Source organism: Sminthopsis crassicaudata, chromosome 2 (assembly GCF_048593235.1).
Source record: "Sminthopsis crassicaudata isolate SCR6 chromosome 2, ASM4859323v1, whole genome shotgun sequence".
Taxonomy (NCBI): Eukaryota; Metazoa; Chordata; class Mammalia; order Dasyuromorphia; family Dasyuridae; genus Sminthopsis; species Sminthopsis crassicaudata.
Genome location: NC_133618.1, coordinates 107,170,725 through 107,188,865, shown reverse-complemented (window position 1 = coordinate 107,188,865; position 18,141 = coordinate 107,170,725). Strand labels below are relative to the sequence as shown.

Here is an 18,141-nt window from a genome sequence, read left to right as displayed (position 1 = left end):
AATGCCAAATCTGAAAGGGGGGAGGAGGGAAGGCAGAGGGAAAGTGAAGAATTGTGTCCACAACAAATGCTGTTTCTTGGATGATGTATGATACCATATTTTTTTTTATTAGAGCTCATATACAGAAGATGGAAAACAGCCAATTTTATCTACATGTAGACATAATCACCCACTTCTATGCTATTTCACTACCCACTATTTGAACTGAGCATAGTATGTCATTAAGAAAAGGGTTAATTTTTTTTATTTTCCATTTAAGAAAACTAGTAGAAAGCTTAAACCATGTCAATTTTCCAGGTTCTGAAACACGTAAATATATTTTCAGTTTATTTCACATATATTTTATAAGTCTGAGGGCTTGATTATGAGTGAAAGGAAGCCATGCAAGAAATAATACTTTTAAGACTTAGATTTCCTGCATATGTAGCAAGTGGCTAAAAACAATAATAATAATATAGTGCAAAACATTTCCTTCTACTGTAAAAAGGAAAATTATCTTGAAATTCCCTGCACAGACCAACATATTTTAAGAAGAATGTAATTTAGATAGCTTATACTCTTCTTATGGTCATCAATGATGGCAAATTAAAATGAGTCTTACATACTCAATGCACAGGTCTGAAGTATTTAGAGAAGCTCAATATGTTAAGTGCAGTATATCTCCAGAGAAATTAGGTATTGACTGCATGCCTCAGTGAGTAGAAAATCTACAAAAATCCATACTACGTATTGATCTAAATATTACTTTTTAACACTACTAACAATGTAACAAATTTTAAAAAGGTGCATTTGACGTAGATATAATTCTTTTTAATTATCCAGCAACAAGCCTGTAGTGGTGTATGGTTTATATATCTTGGGTTTCATAAAAAAATAAAAAATGAAGAAGGTAACATTTTAGCCCAATGTATTTTCTTCTAATTTTACACTAAATGAAGTTTTTTAGTCCCTCTGAAAATACCTTTAGGTCACATGAAAAAAATGAGTTTGGAATTATCCACGATTTAAAATCTGTAGAAGATTTGCTTCAGTAAATATCTTCCTTCCCTCCTTTCTTTTTTTTTCCTTTTCCTTCCTTTATCTTCCTTACTTCCCTCCCTCCCTCCTTCACTCCTTTCCTCTCTCCCTTTCTCCTTCCTTCCTTCCTTCTTTATATGTCTCGGTTTCCATTTCCCTCCCTCCTCCTCTTCTATTTCCCTCTCCTCATTCCTTTCTTCCCCTTTTCCTCCCCCTCTTCCTTCTTCCTCTTCACCTCCTCCCCTCACCCTGTCAGCAATAACAGAACAAGCTAATAGCCAAGAAATATTTTTTAACTCAACTATTAAAGACATTCAAATGGAAAAGAGCTGATTGGTAAAAATCACCTCTTATAAGTAGCTACCTCATTATAAAAACCCAATTATTCCAAACAAAAATGAGGTTTAGAGCTCCATTTCCCAGATCATCTTACCACAAATAATCTCCAAAACTTGAGACACTCTAGGCAGAGCTCCATAAATGATCAATTCATAATTTAATTTTAAATTGAAACTAGATTATTTCATTGGTCTGACCAAACATAGCAGTGTCAATATTTTTGAATTTTTACAGCAGGTGAACATCAAATATTCTGACAGATTTCTTTGTTTACATGTATTAAGTTTTCATGGCATTTCATTGTTTTCAGAACAGAAGGAAGGCTACTCTCAGATTAAGCTACACAGTTAGTATACTAAAAGTTAAGAAGCAAATGTTTAGGATGTGAACTAATCCTTTTAGGGATATCCTCATATGGGTACAATGCTGATAATGAACCACCTATGGCATTATAGGTGAGGGCCTAAGGAGTTGCTTGAAGCATACAGATTTTATGGCTTTTCTTAGGGTAAAAAAAGCTAACTATTTGAAGCAGAATTTAGGTCTTTCTGACTCCAGCACCCTAACCATGATACCACACTACTATTATTTAATTCACAGATATAAGAATTTTTGGATCTCTTTGTTTGGCCTTCAGGCAGAAATACAAGATATGTCAATGAAATTTCAACCAAAAAAAAAATTTTTTTGGTTGTTTTATTTTTGTTTTTGTTTTGAGACAATGTGAATTGCCCAGATACTAAGTGTTAAGTGTCTAAGGCAAAAAATAAATAAATAAATAAATGAAATTCAGTGTGGCTTAATGAATTTCATTAATATAATGCAATGTCAAATAAAAAACGTAATTTTGATTTACCATTTTCTATAGCAGGATTTATCTTTTGCTGAAACAACTGGTTAAGAAATAATAATAATAATATTAGCTAACATATAATTAACACTTTACACCTATCATCTTCCTTGATCCTCACAAAAACATTGTGGGGTAGGTTCCTATTATTATCTCTATTTTCCAGATTATAAACCTGAGATTGAAAAGTTATATGACTTTTTCAGGGCCACACAGCTAGTAAATATATGAAGCAGTGTTCAAATATGCTCTATCTGCTATGCTACCTAATTAACCCAAATGAAATGAAGACAACTGGTGGTTTTTTCCACATGGATGGTATCTACCAATGATATGAAAAATGTCTTCATGGAATTGCCAACTTAACTGAATCCCATTTAATTTGTAGTAAAATCAAGGGGATAAGGTAACTAAGCTTTTAAAATAGAAAGAGAAAAATTTATCTCAGTAATCCTAAAGAGGGTGTATAATTTATTCTTTTATTCAGAAGCTAGCTGTTGGTAATGTATAAAATCAGTGAGAACTCAGTTTATGGGCTAGTCTAGATCCCCAAACTGGTCTTGATATTATGGCAGTAAAATATACTGGCAGATACCTCTGCCAACAAGAACAATTCATTATCAAAGACTGTTTGCATTGCTTTTCTTTTGCATATGTTTGTATTTTTCTGTCGTTTGTTTTTTGCTGGAAAGTATTAAGGATTGGGCTATGCTATAAGCTGCCTAAAGATTTAAGCTCATAATACAAAAAAGAGATGGGTGATGACATAAGTTCAGAAACAATTGTTTCCTTGACAATATCTTCTGAACCCTTCCATATTGTCTCCAGTGAGTAGCGTGAGTTTTATGTCACAGTTTTATGGAAACTGTGCACAAAGAGTATAAATGGAAAAAGAAAGAAGAAAGCAGATTACACCTACACTGTGTGCAACATATGGATTCATAAAAGTTTTGTAAAAATCAAATACTACTTTAAATGACATTTTCTACTTTGTAGTTTATGGTGAATTCTTTTGCAAATTAATTTTTGATTAATCTATTTTTCCAATAAATACTAATTTTCTATATGTTGTATTTGCTCAAAGCAAATTATATATGTGAGTTAAGCCTAACAAAAAAGGAAATAAATTAGGAATTTGATCAGTTCACTAAATATAGAGTGATCTTGCTTTCATTTTTGGCAAATCAAGAACCTAAATGTGAAAATCCCTTTATCAAAACTTATTATTTTCTAGGAAAAACAATGACCCCTAAATTTTGCTTGGTAATGGAGGAAAAAAACAACCTATCTCTTTTCTTATAAAAGATAGCTTATTCAGGTAATAATGCCATGCATTAGAGGAAAAGAATGACACAGTTAGAGTTGGCAAGGCAGAAACCTAGACCTGTCCAATAGAAAGTACTACTAGAGTGGAAGTTGCCGAGCTGGAAACTGCCAGCTGAAAAAGGAAAATTTACTTCACTGTGCAAAGGTGGAGGGTGTAGGGGAAAAAAAAAAAAAAAAAAAAAAAAAAAGATGTAAACTGTGCATTTACTACCTCCAAAGTACCAAGCCATTGAGCTAAGGTGGCACAATTTTATATTCTTGCCTTGGGTACAAAATTAGCTAGTTATAGGGTGCCAGAAAGTTCTACAGCATACTAGAGTTTTTAGGGGTTTTATAAGAGGAAGGAGAAAGGTGATTAAGAGAAAATCGCTCAAAATTCACAATTAGCTCAGTGTTGTAGTTGTTTCAGTTAATATACATGAAATACCTGGGCCAATCATATTGTAGTACAGTTATACTAGCATAATAATGCCAGCTCAGGAGATGCAAAATTTCCAGTTACACTGATGTGAGAAAAACATCTTAAATTCCTCCCAAAAGCCTCACTCTGCCAATAATCTGGCAAAGAATAAAATAAATACAATCTGCAACTAATTTAGGCAGAAGAAAAGTTTCAATCTAAAAAACTAAAAGTAAACATGTTAAATATGAATATGAGTTGGATGAAAACTTAGTTATGTAAGCGGTTTTCATTGGGTATGACAAATCTAAATTAAAATATTATGGCCATCTGAGAGATGGTATGTGGAAGCAAATATATAAATAACTATTAGTTTTCAAACTTAATTCTATCTTAGTAAAAAAAAAAAAATAGTAAGTTTTATTTTTGTTGTTGTTTGTTTGTTTGTTTTTTAATATATTTAAAGGGAAGAGGCTAGTTCCTACCTTTCAAATTTTATCCTGGGCTGGGCATGGTGACACACCTGTAATTCTTGCCACAAGGTAAGTAGGCTAAGGCTGGTGGCTTTGTTTGGGATTTCTGAACTGCAATGAGTGCTGACTGGACATTCTTCTTAAATCCAGCACCAATACAGTGAACTCCAGGAAAAGGGGGACCACCAGGTTGTGGAACTGGGGAGTGGGGAGGTGAACTACCTCAGGTTAGAAAATAGAGTAGATCAAAGTTCCTGTGCAACTAAGAGTGGGACCAGGCCCACGAGTGGCCCTTGGACTTCTAGCCTGGGCTAGATATGGCTGGAGACCCAGTCTTTTAAAACAAGAAAAAAAAATTTACCCTCAAAACACTTCTTTGGCGGAAGAAAATACAGCTGACAATCTTATTTCATTTTTCCATTGGCCTACCTTAAACTACCATGGGTTTTAATAGCTCTGGCAAATTATCAAGACCCTCTACATTACATGGTCAATGGTCCTTTTAATAGAAAAGGCAATAATACACAGTTGTTTGTGCCAACTAAAACTCGTTAGAAAGTATTAGTTTAAGGTAACAGTTCAGCAGCTATTAACAAGTGCAAGTTTCTAATTGTAATTAGTGACACTGTAAGTCTTTTCCAAAAGGGTAACAAAATATCACTTCAATTGGGTTAGTATATTTGAAAATATTTTTTAAAAATTAAAACTTTATAAAAGACAATATATTTTGCAAGCCAAAGTTTTTCAATAATTGCCATTTTTTCCACTAGCATAACATTCGAATTGACTTTTTGTCTTGCTGACATAGCAACTAAGAAAGTTGTGTTGCATTGACCACATTGATTGTGAACAAGGCAGCCATCAGTGGAACTTGGCGCCATATATTTTCAATATTGACCTCCCACTCCCTTTTCCATGGCTCTATGGGTCTACTATTGGATTTGGACTGCAGTGTAATAAACAGCTAAGGTTTAATTAATGGTAAATGAATACAAGACATAGGTTATGACTTTAACTAATTAGGGAATTGTTGAATTAAGTCTGCCTTGGAATGCAAGGCAGTACAATCAATATCCAATAAAAGGACTATGTATGTAATTTACCTGCAAATGTGTTTCCGATACCATCAAAGTGAGTTTAAATAAGTAAGATATATGAAAGGCGACTGCAAGAGATTTTCAAAAGTTAACACTTTATAGTTTTGGAAAAAGGTTGGGTTTTCCCCCTCCCACTAAGAGGTGATATCTTCAAATATTCTGCCATGGAGACTATCTCCCCTCCCCCCAAAAAGGGAAGTTTTATACGCATGCACTTTTTACCATGACTGTAACATTCCTGATAGCAAAGAAAAGGCAAAGTTTCTGCCCTTTAGGTGTACTAGTGCAAGCTAATAAATTCCTAGGCAAATTGCACATGAGCTTGGTATCCAGGTCTTTAGCCCTTTCTCACATATTCACTGCAATAACAGTAGCTCACACCTGATACAATCTCACCAATCCTTAAAATCTTACCCCTCTTGAAACAGACTACACAGCCTGATTACTCATTCTATAATCACACTACTGAAATAAAATAATAAAAAAGAAAACCTACCTACTCCCTTGTGGGCATCTAAGCTGGTAAACTCTACTGTCCCATTATGGCCCTTTCTAGGATTTTCCTGATACTGTTTGTGGTTCCCATTGGGACAATATCTGTAGGAAAGTCCATAATCTGCAAGATAAACCTGGAAGACATGAACAGACAAATGAATAATGCTTTTGTCCTCTGAAAGTATAACCTTTATAATTAAGTCTTAAGAAACTGATAGGTTAAAGACAGCCTTAGATCTCCATTTTATTAAGCCAAATGGTGCCTTAGGATAAAATACATGCAACTGGGGGCTATAACAACTAACCTCCCCATTTAAATCCTTCCTTCACCGTAGTCATATCTTATTTCTGGGCTGAGTTAGATTTTTTTGCTTTTTTATTTTGTTCCTAAGCTCTTTTCCCTCCAGGTGGGCATCCAGACATCATAAAATGCAATGTTGTCTTTTATCTGTCCTCATACCAAAGACCCATGTCTCTCCCCAGACCCCTTCTTGCAACTCATATATGTGACAAAAAGGGGGGGGGGGGAGGAGACTGCAAAGGTTTTTATTTTTTTTTAAACTTAAACATAATGTTATACGAGTTCCTATTAACAAGAAGCATAAAAACAGTGGACACACTGTAAAAGGCAATGACTCTTCAAAAAACACCATCAAGCTGTCTACGGGTAAGAATGGAACATCAATGCAGGACTTCTGGCTTTGCAGACCAATCTATATCATCACTGTTATCTTTGCAAGTGAGTCAGAATTGCAAGCAGGATCTCCAAACAGAATATAGATTGTTAGAAGTCAGAAAGCAATCCAAGTGAATTTTTCTCAGATTACATTGGAGGAAGAAAAAAAGGAGTTGGTTTATAGCTCCAGCATCAGTGAATGAAGAGCTGTTTTGACTAGACAATTATTCTGACCCATGGTCAGAAAATGGTATTTTCCAAAGCATGTATGTGAAGGCTGCCCAAGAAAAAAAAAAAAAAGAAACCAATCAACTTTTTTTTTTCCTCCCTTAAATGCTACATTACTATTTCTTTAAGTTTTAGTGGTGGAATTGAAGTTTAATGAGGCGGCTGCCAGAGGACAGAATTAAGGCAGTGGAACCTGCATTTTACAATTAATATCTATAGAAAGAAAACATAGTTTTCTTCCTTTAATTTTAATCAAGCTATGAAAAAATGAACATATTAGAAATTTTCATCTACAAAGAAAAAGAGTATTAGCATGCTTAGTTAGCTAGCTAGGATACAACAGAAAATGAGATTTGAGCTTTTGTTATTTTTTCAGACTTAGTACTATTTCACATTGAGGTCCTGGAAATCACTGTTCTCTTTGCCCCCAAGGAAATCTAAACTATTGAAATAGTTGGCCACTTGAATTAACTGCTTCTGCTGTGTGGTTATTTGTTCATTTCTAAGACTGAAGGAACCCTCAAAAGTTTGTGACCAAAAAGGGCTATAGAGCCACATTCTCCATGTGTAAAACAATACCATCTTAGAAAAATTAAAGATACAAATAATTCAAAAGAAAATAGAAAGAGCCATGATGAAAATAGCATGTCACCAGCAATGAGAAGTGACCTAAAAGGCATCACTGGGGACACACACTACCAGAAAAGGAGATAGGTTGATCATGAAATAAAAATGAGAGATAACAGATGGACAGTCATCTGTGATGTGATTGTAATGGTACTCCTATGATGCAATGAAAGAAAGGGCTAAATGTCATCTGATGGATTCTCTATGGAGAACAAATGGTAAAATATATAGAGGAATCACACAATATAAGAAATAGGGGGAGTGTGACTACTATAAGGATGGATGTGAAAGAAGTCCATGTAGCAATGAAATTAGGATTTTAGAAAAGTACCAAAGAGCATTAAACTATGCACTACTATGTACTAGAATGTATTGCATGTACATTTTTTTGTACAAATTATATACAGAAATCCTCAGGATATATAGCCCTTATAATTATAATCCTTATAATTAGATCCTAGTTAGTTAACTCTCATAAAAGCATTTATATGAAAACATGCATAGTTTAAAAAATAAATAGAATCATTTTAAATGAATTTTGGGAATTTCTCTTATAAAGGAATGCTCTGATTAAAAGCATCTGAAAATTACCAACCCAAGAAAAATTAAGAACAATAGATGCTCTGATCTTAGGGAGCTTACAATCTAATGAAAGAGTAAGATATGTTTACAATCAAGGAGGATACCAGAATGTCAAGAATGTAAAAGAAAGGCTTAGACAAAAGGCTCTAATTAATGCACTGACTTTCAGCTTGGGGTTAGAGGGAAGGGCACCTCAAGAACATCTTCATGAAAAGATTAGAAACTTAGCTAAGAAAGAAAGAGGACTTCAATAGGCAGATATGTGAGATTAATCAATCAAACAGACATTTGTTAAGAACCTACTAAGTTTCAGTCATTGTGCTAAACATTTTATAAATAATTCAATTGATAACAAGCATAGATACAAACAACAAACAATGAAGATAAGCACTTTTATTCCCATTTTACAAAAAGAAGAGGAAAAGAAGGGAACAAGCCTTTATATAACACCTACTATATATGCCAGATACTGCATAAAGTGCTTTAAAAATATCTCATTTAATGATGAAATTAAACTAATGAGGATTTAAATTAAGATAGAGGAAATTTAAATGGAAAGGAAATGATGGCTACAAGATTTTACTTAAGATAGATGAGGAAACTGAGGCAGAGGTCAAGTAACCTACCCAGGATCACACACCCAGTAAATATCTAAGGTTTGAATCTGATCTCAGATGTAACTTTCTGCAGGCCTAGTACTTTATCTGTTGCACCATCTAGCTAAATAAGAATTTATTAAGACTTTCCTATGACCCAGGTACTGTGCAAAATGCTAGGGTTACAAATATAAAGAATGAAACATCCTGTTCTAGATGGTAAAGATAACGTATATAAATATATAAAGAATAGGTATAATATATTGTATTTAATTTATATTTTAACATACTCAACCTATCATCTGGGGGGCGAGGAGGGGAAGGAGGGGAAAAATTAGAACAAAAGGTTTAGCAATTGTCAGTGTTGTAAAATTACCCACGCATATATCTGGTAAATAAAAACTATTAAAATAATAAAAAAAATTTTAAAAAAAGAATAGGCATAAAAATAAATATAAAATAGTTATATACAAGTGAATTTGGAAGAGAAATCCCTAGCAGTTGAGTATCAGTTAAATGCTTCATGTAGAATATATTGCTTGAGCAGTGACTTGAAAGCAAAAAAGCATCCACTGAAACAGAGGCAGTTCAAGCTTAGGGGCCAGTTGATACAAAAACATGGACACAGGTCCATGGGATGCTTTCTGTGAGAAACAGAAAGGATTCCAGTTTTACTATATTCAAGAGTATTGGGTAAGAGTAAACATTAATAAATAATGGGTCTTAAGGGCTTTAAAAGCTAAACAGGACCTTGAGGAATATTCATTTAGGGAGCAGGATATGAATAATAATAAATGAAAGAAACTGAGGGACAATTAAAGAGATGGGAAGGAAAGTGCCATGAAAATCCAGTGAGAAAAAACATGGAGAAAAGAGAGAGAATGGTCATCAGGATGAAGATATATAGTAGACGGGATGAGAAGGATGAGGGCTGAGAAAAAGCCATCAGATTTGGCTAGACAGGAATAGCCTCAGTGAATTCTTAGTGAGAGAATGCATGTTACCTGATATGTAATATGTGCACAAGTAGAATGTGAATTCATGGAAGACAGAGATATTTTTGGTTTTGTCTTCATATCCCTAGCTCAAAGCACAAGGTACATGGTAGGTGCTTAATAATACTTGACTGCATGAAAGGAAAAAGAGTGTTAGAAAGCTTGAAAAGACAGATTGGAGTCTGATTGTAAAGGCCAATAAATATCTAATCTACAGATAATAGGGAGCCACTGAAGTATTTTGAGCAGCAGAATGATATATTTAAATCTGTACAAATAGATCAGGAGACCAGGCAGCAAACAATTACAACATCCTGGGAAAAAAGTTAATGAGGATTTGAATTAGAGACAGTATAATTGGAAAAGAGATGATGGATGCAAGATTTGACGAAGGTGGAATCAATATGTGTTAGTATCTAATTCAACAGATGGGATGAGGGAAAATAAAGAGTTCTAGAGAATTTGTAAGTTTTGAGCTTTGGTAACTTAAAGGAACAACAAAAAAGTGGGGGAGGATGAACAGTTTTTTTTTTTTTTTTTTCATACTATTGTTCAGGGGAGGGAGGTAAAGATATGATGGAAAGTTAGATTTTTGGACATGTTAAATTTGCAGTTCCAGCAAAATGTATGAGTGAAGATGTCCAACAAGCAAAGAGTAATAATTTAAACTACGAAAAATGATCCAATTGACAAGGGAGCGAGTATAAAAAAAGAAGACAGTCCAATGACTAGTAATCTAGTGTTCGATAAATCCAAAGACTCTAGCTTCTGGGATAAGAATTAGCTATTTAGTAAAAATTGCTGACAAAATTTGAAAATACTATGACAGAAACTAGACATTGACCAAAACCTAACACCCTATATCAAGATAAAGTTGAAATGAGTTCATGATGTAGACACAAAGGGTGATACTGTGATACTATAAGCAAATTAGGAGAACAAGAGAAAGTTTTCCTCCCAGTTTTGTGAAAAAGGGATTTATGGACAAAGAAGAACTAGAGAACATTATGAAATGCAAAATGGATTATTTTGATTACATTAAATTAAAAAGGTTTTGTACAAACAAAATCAATGCAGCCAAGAAGGGAATCAGAAAACTGGGGAAAAGTTTTTATATCCAAGAGCTTTATCTGATAAAGCCCTCGTTTCTAAAATACATAGAGAATTAACTATAATTTATAAGAATACAAGTCATTCTCCAATTGATAAATGGTCAAAAATTATGAACAGACAATTTTCAGGTGAAGAAATTAAAGCCATTTCTAGTCATATGAAAAAATGCTCTAAACCTTTAGTGATTAAAGAAATGCAAATTAAGACAACTCTGAGGTACCACTATATACCTCTCAGATTGGCTAAGATGACAGAAGATAATGATATATGTTGGAGAAGATGTGGGAAAACTGGGACACTGATATATTATTGGTGGAATTGTGATCTGATCTAACCATTCTAGAGAGCAATTTGGAACTATGCCCAAAGGGCTATAAACTGCACATACTCTTTGATTCAGCAGTGTCTCTACTGGGCATATATCACAAAGAGATCATAAAAAAATGGAAAAGGACCACATGTGCAAAAATATTTGTAGCAGCCCTTTTTTGTAGTGGCAAGAAACTGGAAACTGAGTGGATATCCATCATATGGAGAATGGCTGAATAAGTTATAGTATATGAATGTAATGGAATGTTATAGTTCTATAAGAAACGATCAGCAGGATAATTTAAGAAAGGTCTGGAGAGACTTACATGAACATTGCTAAATGAAGTGACTAGAATCAAGAGAACATTGTACACAGCAATAATATTATATGATGATCAATTCTGATGGATGTGGCTCTTTTTAACCATGAGGTGATTCCAGCCAATTCCAATTGACTGGTGATGGAGAGTCATCTTCATACAGAAAGAGGATTGTGGGGACTAAATGTGAATCACAACAAAGTATTTTCACCTTTTTGTTGTATTTGCTTGTTTTTTGTTTACTTCTCATTTTTTTTTTTTTTTTTTTGCTTTTTGATCTGATTTTTCTTGTGCAGCATGATAAATGTGAAAATATATAGAACAGTATGATTAAGTACTCACTCACTGTGTGCTAAGAACTGATAACATGGAAGGGAGGAATCCCTTGCTTCCAAAGTTCCTGCTTATATTTTAATTGTATACAGCTATCTTGCAAAGGGTTGTGGAGTAAGATAATGACATAATTGAGGGAACTAGATTAAATTACATTTTATAACCTTAGGAGTAAAGGGCAGCAGAGACATAGACTAAAGGAATAAATAGCCAAGGGAAGCCATTTTGGTTTTTTAACGTTTTTTTGGATGGAGAAAGATCTAAGCACTTTTATATGCACCAATGGAAAGAATGAAAGAGGAGGATTATAGCTTTACCTAGAGCCTTCTTTTCTTTCTCTAAACTGCCCTCTAGTAATCTTATTGGCTTTCATGAATCAAATTACTTCTCCACACCTCTCAAGTCTATATGTCCAGTCTTAAATTCCTCTCTTGAAATCTTTTCTTTCCATAAATATCATTGCTTCCCTACTGTTATGTTCCTCCCAAACATCCTCAAACTTATTTGCCATCATGTAAAAAGTCTTCTGGACAACTTAGAATAAAGCTGATACTTTTTTAGTGGAATTATGAATAAAGCATGTAATTAGAGAATATTGTAAATGAAGATATTAAAGGTCATTAGATCACCTATCCCCCCTCAAAGATGGGAACTGAAGCCAAAGAAAAGTTCAGTGATTATTATAAGAAAGTGAATTGGAGAATTCCTATTTCAGCCCTCTTTATATTCAATAGAATCATGGAACTTAATATCCAACACAATCTCAGTGGCCATCTAATCTAGCGTTTTAAAGTTTACAAAGCACTGTGATATGTTATCTCATTGGAGCTTTATGCCAGGGTGGCTGTTATTAATGTCTCCAGCAAGCCAGCTGGGATAAAGTGAATAAAGTGCCAGGAATTTAAATCTGGCCTGATTACTAGCTGTGTGACCCTGAACAAGTCACTTAACCTTATATGCCTCAATTTCCTCATCTGTATTATTCCTAATAAATTTCATTATATTATGTTCAACTTGATGCTCTATGATATTCAGATGATTTTGAATGCTGACTGTTTTCAGTATCAGCTATCCCTCCTTGCTTTATGTGATCTCTACCTTTTGTAAGCATGATTCTGTCTAAGACACATAAAACACAAATGCCCTTGATCACTCACTGGAGCTCTTCTTTCCAATCTTTCACCAGTTCAGAAAATGACCACCCATGCACACATTCTTCTCTCTTCCAATAATAGCATGAAATACTTAAATCACTTTGCCAAAATATAGATTAAACTATATTTAGATAATTAAAAGACCATTCTGTTCCATGATTCAGTAACCCATAAAAAAAAAAAAAAAAAACTTAATTGGGCATTGTATGATCAGTTCTTCATGAAGCCATACTAGCTCTCTGACCAAACATAACTTCCCATTCACTCAATAATCTGTTCTAGAATTTTGCCAGGAATTGAGGCCAATCCCACTTGGCAATTAGGAAAGTCTTCCCTTAAAGGAAAAAAAAACAACAACACAGACATAACCCTGTCTTCAGTACTACTATACATCAACCAATCTCCTCTTTCTTTCTCAGATGTCACTAATAGTAACTCAGCAATCACATCCAAGAGTCCATTCCAAAACAATCTGATCTGAATTTAGGAGGAGGAGTGAATAAATCTTCTTCCATTTGTATTGGGTATCAATGTTCTACTAACCATTATTTTTCTACCCTTTCCACAAATTATTTTCATTGGCAAAGAAAACAGAAAGAAAATAAGATTTAAGTATGATTGCTCCATTCTCTGTTGTTAGCCATCACCATCCCATGCAACCAAATAGCAACTTTATCATCCTATTACATGATTTTTTTTTCTTTTTACCTAGTCTAGCTAAACACAACAACCAAAAAAATCCATCCTTTTTGTGGTCTTTAGCCTTCCTTTCAAGCACTGACTCATTCTGAACTTTGGTGCCTACTCTTGTGGGCACTACTGTTACAATGTAGAATCAGGTTTTTGTATTCATCACCATTGCATTATCTTATATATATCTTCAAAGAAAATCTCAAGTTGTTTGGTGAGTTCTCTGAGCATCTACATTGGTTGTTTCAGGAAATTCTCCTTTCAGGAAATCTTTTTTTCTTATCTCTAGAATTTCATCAATAGGATTTTATATCAAAATGTTCCATTTTGGGGGGGACAGGAGAGGTACAAGATGAAAGGCAGGAATCTGTACTTGCATATAGTTAAAATAATAAAGGTGAGCAGCCTATGAAAATTAAAGTAAATATTTCACAGCCCTCCTTGAGGAAGGGCTGAAGGTGGATTCATGTTACCTTTTATATTTACATATCATTTAAAAAATTATTTGAATATTTTTGCATTTATTATTTTATTATTTATTCAAAGGTTTCCTTAAAAAAAAATCCTTTATAAGAATTTGTATAAATATGCAGACATACTCACACATGTACTTTTAAAAGTCAGCTTGACACAGTGAATAAAGAAGCACTTTAGAGTCAGATAGACCTAAGCTCAAGTCTTGTTTCTGACATATAATAGCTGGGTAACCGTGAGTAAATTATTTTACTTGTAAGTGCCTCCATTCACCTTTTAAACACTCTGAGTTACTAATATATACTGATAAATTTCTGAAAAAGAGTTTCTCCATTGATGAAATCAAAGGACCAGTGAGTCATCTAGGGAACAAACATATACTAAGTGTTTACATACCACACAAATATATGTATACACATCCATAAATGCATATGTATGTATATATAATTTTACCCTTGTGAAAAGATTGGGAAATAGAAATGGCATATATTATCACTTTAGATATTACTATTACCTACAAGTGTTTCACTTCCTTTACCAAAAACTCTTATATTTCTCTATCAGACCATTATCAAACTATTATTTCATCTCTATGTACACTTCTCCAAACCTGGTATCTTTATTGAAATCCTCTCCAACCTTCAGGCATTACCTCCTATTCCAATTTTACGTTCCTTTGTTTGCGATCTCCATTTTATATTTAACCAATTTGATTCCACACTGCTCTCTATCCTTATCAAAAACTCTAGCACTGAATCATTCCCATCATCTTCCTCTTCTGCTCTTTTTTCATGTACAGATGAATAGAGCTTCAGACAACTATGCTCAATGAGCATAGTTAGCATATTCATAATATCAAATTTCAACTGGATGCTCAGTGCAATGAGGCAATTCCACCCTAATTGTTTCCAAAACTATTTTGAAACTTAACTTTTCTCCTCAAGGCTCTTATATTTCCCCATCCTTCTCTTCTCTCAGCTAAGAAAACTGGAGCCATTTGCTGAGTTCTCTCTTCTCTCCTTATCTTCTTCTCAAAACTCCTTGATATTATTCTCAACACTATTCCTTTCCTCCACTCTCTGATAATAAGGTATCCATTTTCCTTCCTAAGATCAACCTCTACATGTTTCTCTGATCTCATCCTCCTCCATGTTCTCAAGAAAACTGGCCCTACAATTATCTTTTCCATCCACCCTCTTCCCTATTTCTCCATGAACTATCAAAGCAGGAATGGCTTTAGCTGCAGGTCAGCCCAAGTTAGACACGAGTTAGTCCAACAATATATTGTCTAAAAGAAGCACACTTGAAACAGGAAGACACAAACATACACAGAGTTAAAATAAATTATACTTCTTTAGTTGACTTTAAAATGGGAAGGGTAGCAATAATAATCTCAGACAACGCAAAAGCAAAATCAGACAATTAAAAGAGAAAATCAGGGAAACTACAATTTATTAAAAGGTACCATAAATCATATAAAAGATACAACATACATTTTAAAAATTATATCAGATTTCTCTAAGAAAGACCTCTTTCTTAAATATATAAGGAAGGGAATCAAATTTATAAAAATAAGAGTCATTCCCAATCAATAGTTACAGAAATGAACTGGCAGTTTTCAGAAGAAATCAAAGCTATCTATAATCATGTGGGAAAATGCTCTAAATCACTATTGATTAGAGAAATACAAATTAAAATAACTCTGATGTACCACCTCATAGCTATCAGATAGGCATGACAGAAAAGGAAAATGACAAAAGCTGGAGTGGACATGAAAAAATTGGGATATTGCTGCATCACTGGTAGAACTGTAAACTGGTCCAACCATTCTGGAAAACAATTTCGAACTATGCTCAAAGGCCTATAAATTGTGCATATCCTTTGACTCAGCAATATCACCACTAGATCTGCATCAGAAAAAAAGGGAAAAGGACCTTTATTTACAAAAAAGATTTATGGTAGTTCTTTTTTGTGGCAGCAAAGAATTGGAAATGAAGATATCCATCAGTTGGAAAATGGCTGAACAAGTTATGATGTAAAGTTGTGACAGAATACTATTTTGTAAAAGAAATGATGAAGGGAATTGTTCTTTTAAAAAATGCCTGGGAAGACCTATATGAATGAGTGAACCTATATGAGTGAGGTGACCAATTCTATAATGAATAATGCCATAATGAAGCTCTCAACTGTGAAACTGAATTACTCTGATCAGTACAATGATTCAAGACAATTCTGAAGGTATCATGATGAAAAAAACAAACAAACAAACAAACAAACAAACAAAACTATTAAACTCCAGAAGGGGAACGAATGAACTCTGAGTATAAACTAAAATATAATTTTTTTCACTAATTTTTTTTTTGCCTTTTTTTGGTGACATGGATAATACTGAGAAATATTTTTGTATGATTTCCCATGTTTACCTGACATTATGTTGTTTGTCTTCTAAATGGGTGCTGGAGGAAGAGAATTTAGAATTCAATTTTTTTAAAAGACTATTTTAAATAAGTAAATAATACATTTTTATTTTTTCAAATAAGTCCTACCATTGATTTGTGATTTAACAATATGTGATAATACATAGTTGAATCTTCTAAAATTTCACCCAATGAGCACACAATAGGTAAAAATAGACAATGTATTAATAAATAAGAATTTCCCAATGGAGGTAGTATAAAGGATATTATCTAAGAAAAAATTGAACAAAAAAATAAAGAAATATGTTGAGAGTGAGACATAAACTAATAAATGGATACATGTTCCACCAGTATTCAAACAATATCAAAGAAATTAGGAAAGAGGACTAGCCATTAGTATATAAGCCACATCAAGGGCCTGCACAAAGATTTCAGTAAAGTATTTCATATCATTCTCATGTAAAATAAGGAGACATGGTTTAGAATATCCCACAATTGGAACTGGAATTAGTTGCAATGTCAGGCTTAAGAGCAGTCATTATTACTAGCCCTCGAATCTGGATCATTCAATAATTCAATAAACATCTATTATGCACCTTCTATGTAGAGGGAGAGTTGGTATGTGACTTTTTCTCAACAGATGACTGCACTCTGAAAAACAATAAAGTATGGATTGCTTCCTTGCTGCTTGTACTAATTTTGGCCTAACAATTAACACCAAGAAAACACAGGTCCTCCACCAGCCAGTCCTAAACCATTAAAACATGGAACCTTCACTTACAACACATGGAGAAATTCTGAATATTCTGTAAATTAGCTTATACACCTTGGCAATATGCTTTCTAGGGATGGATACATAGATAATGAGGTTGAAACATGTATTGCCAGAGCTAGCTCATTACTTGGGAGGCTCCAAAGGGCAGTGTGGGAGAAGTATAAAATGACTACCAAACTGAAGGTCTACAGAGTTATTGTGCTGATTTCATTGCTGCATTTCTATGAAACACAAACAGCATACCTGTCCCTTGCCAGGAAACTGGAATTTGAATTCTCTTAGGAAGACTCTGAAGAGCATCTGGCAAGATACAGTTCTGGACACTGAGGTCCTTTCTCGAACTGAACTGCCCAGGCATTCAAATTTTACTACCAATAGCACAATTCTGATGGGCTTGCCATCTTGCTCAAATGTAAAATGTATATTTGCTTAAAAGACTATTTTACAAAGAAATCACATAAGGCAAGGGCTCACATGGAGAGCAAAAAAGTGAGAGAAGCACATTCTCAAGGTCTCACTGAAGAACTACGGAATTGATTGTGAGAGATGGGAGACACTGACATAGGTCTATAATCAAAGCAGAATTGTAGTAGCTCAAAAGAAATGTGAAGCGCACAAATTTAGAGATATCTCCATAATGGAATTGGTGCCAGACCTGTGGCTAGAGCCTTCTGAGCTCATATTGGTCTGAGTCACAGCTGAACACACTGTAGTATGACCCTAATATAGTGATGTCATTTTGGTTTTCTTTAAGAAGGAAGGAGAAAAACCAATCAACCAATGTGCCAGGTACTGAGTTCAGTACTTTGGTATACAGAAAGAGACACAAGAAAGTTCTTGCCTGCATGCAGCAAT

General features: G+C 34.0%; 1 protein-coding gene across 2 annotated transcripts in view; it reads right to left on the bottom strand.

Moving 5' to 3' along the window:
• The window catches only part of VRK2 (VRK serine/threonine kinase 2), an 87,433-nt gene that overhangs the window by 25,788 nt on the left and 43,504 nt on the right, over positions 1–18,141 (bottom strand). For both annotated transcript variants that reach the window (XM_074286983.1, XM_074286984.1), the window contains one exon: positions 5,999–6,131. In XM_074286983.1, coding sequence (XP_074143084.1) covers positions 5,999–6,131 — 133 coding nt within the window. The remainder of the gene's footprint in view (positions 1–5,998; positions 6,132–18,141) is intronic.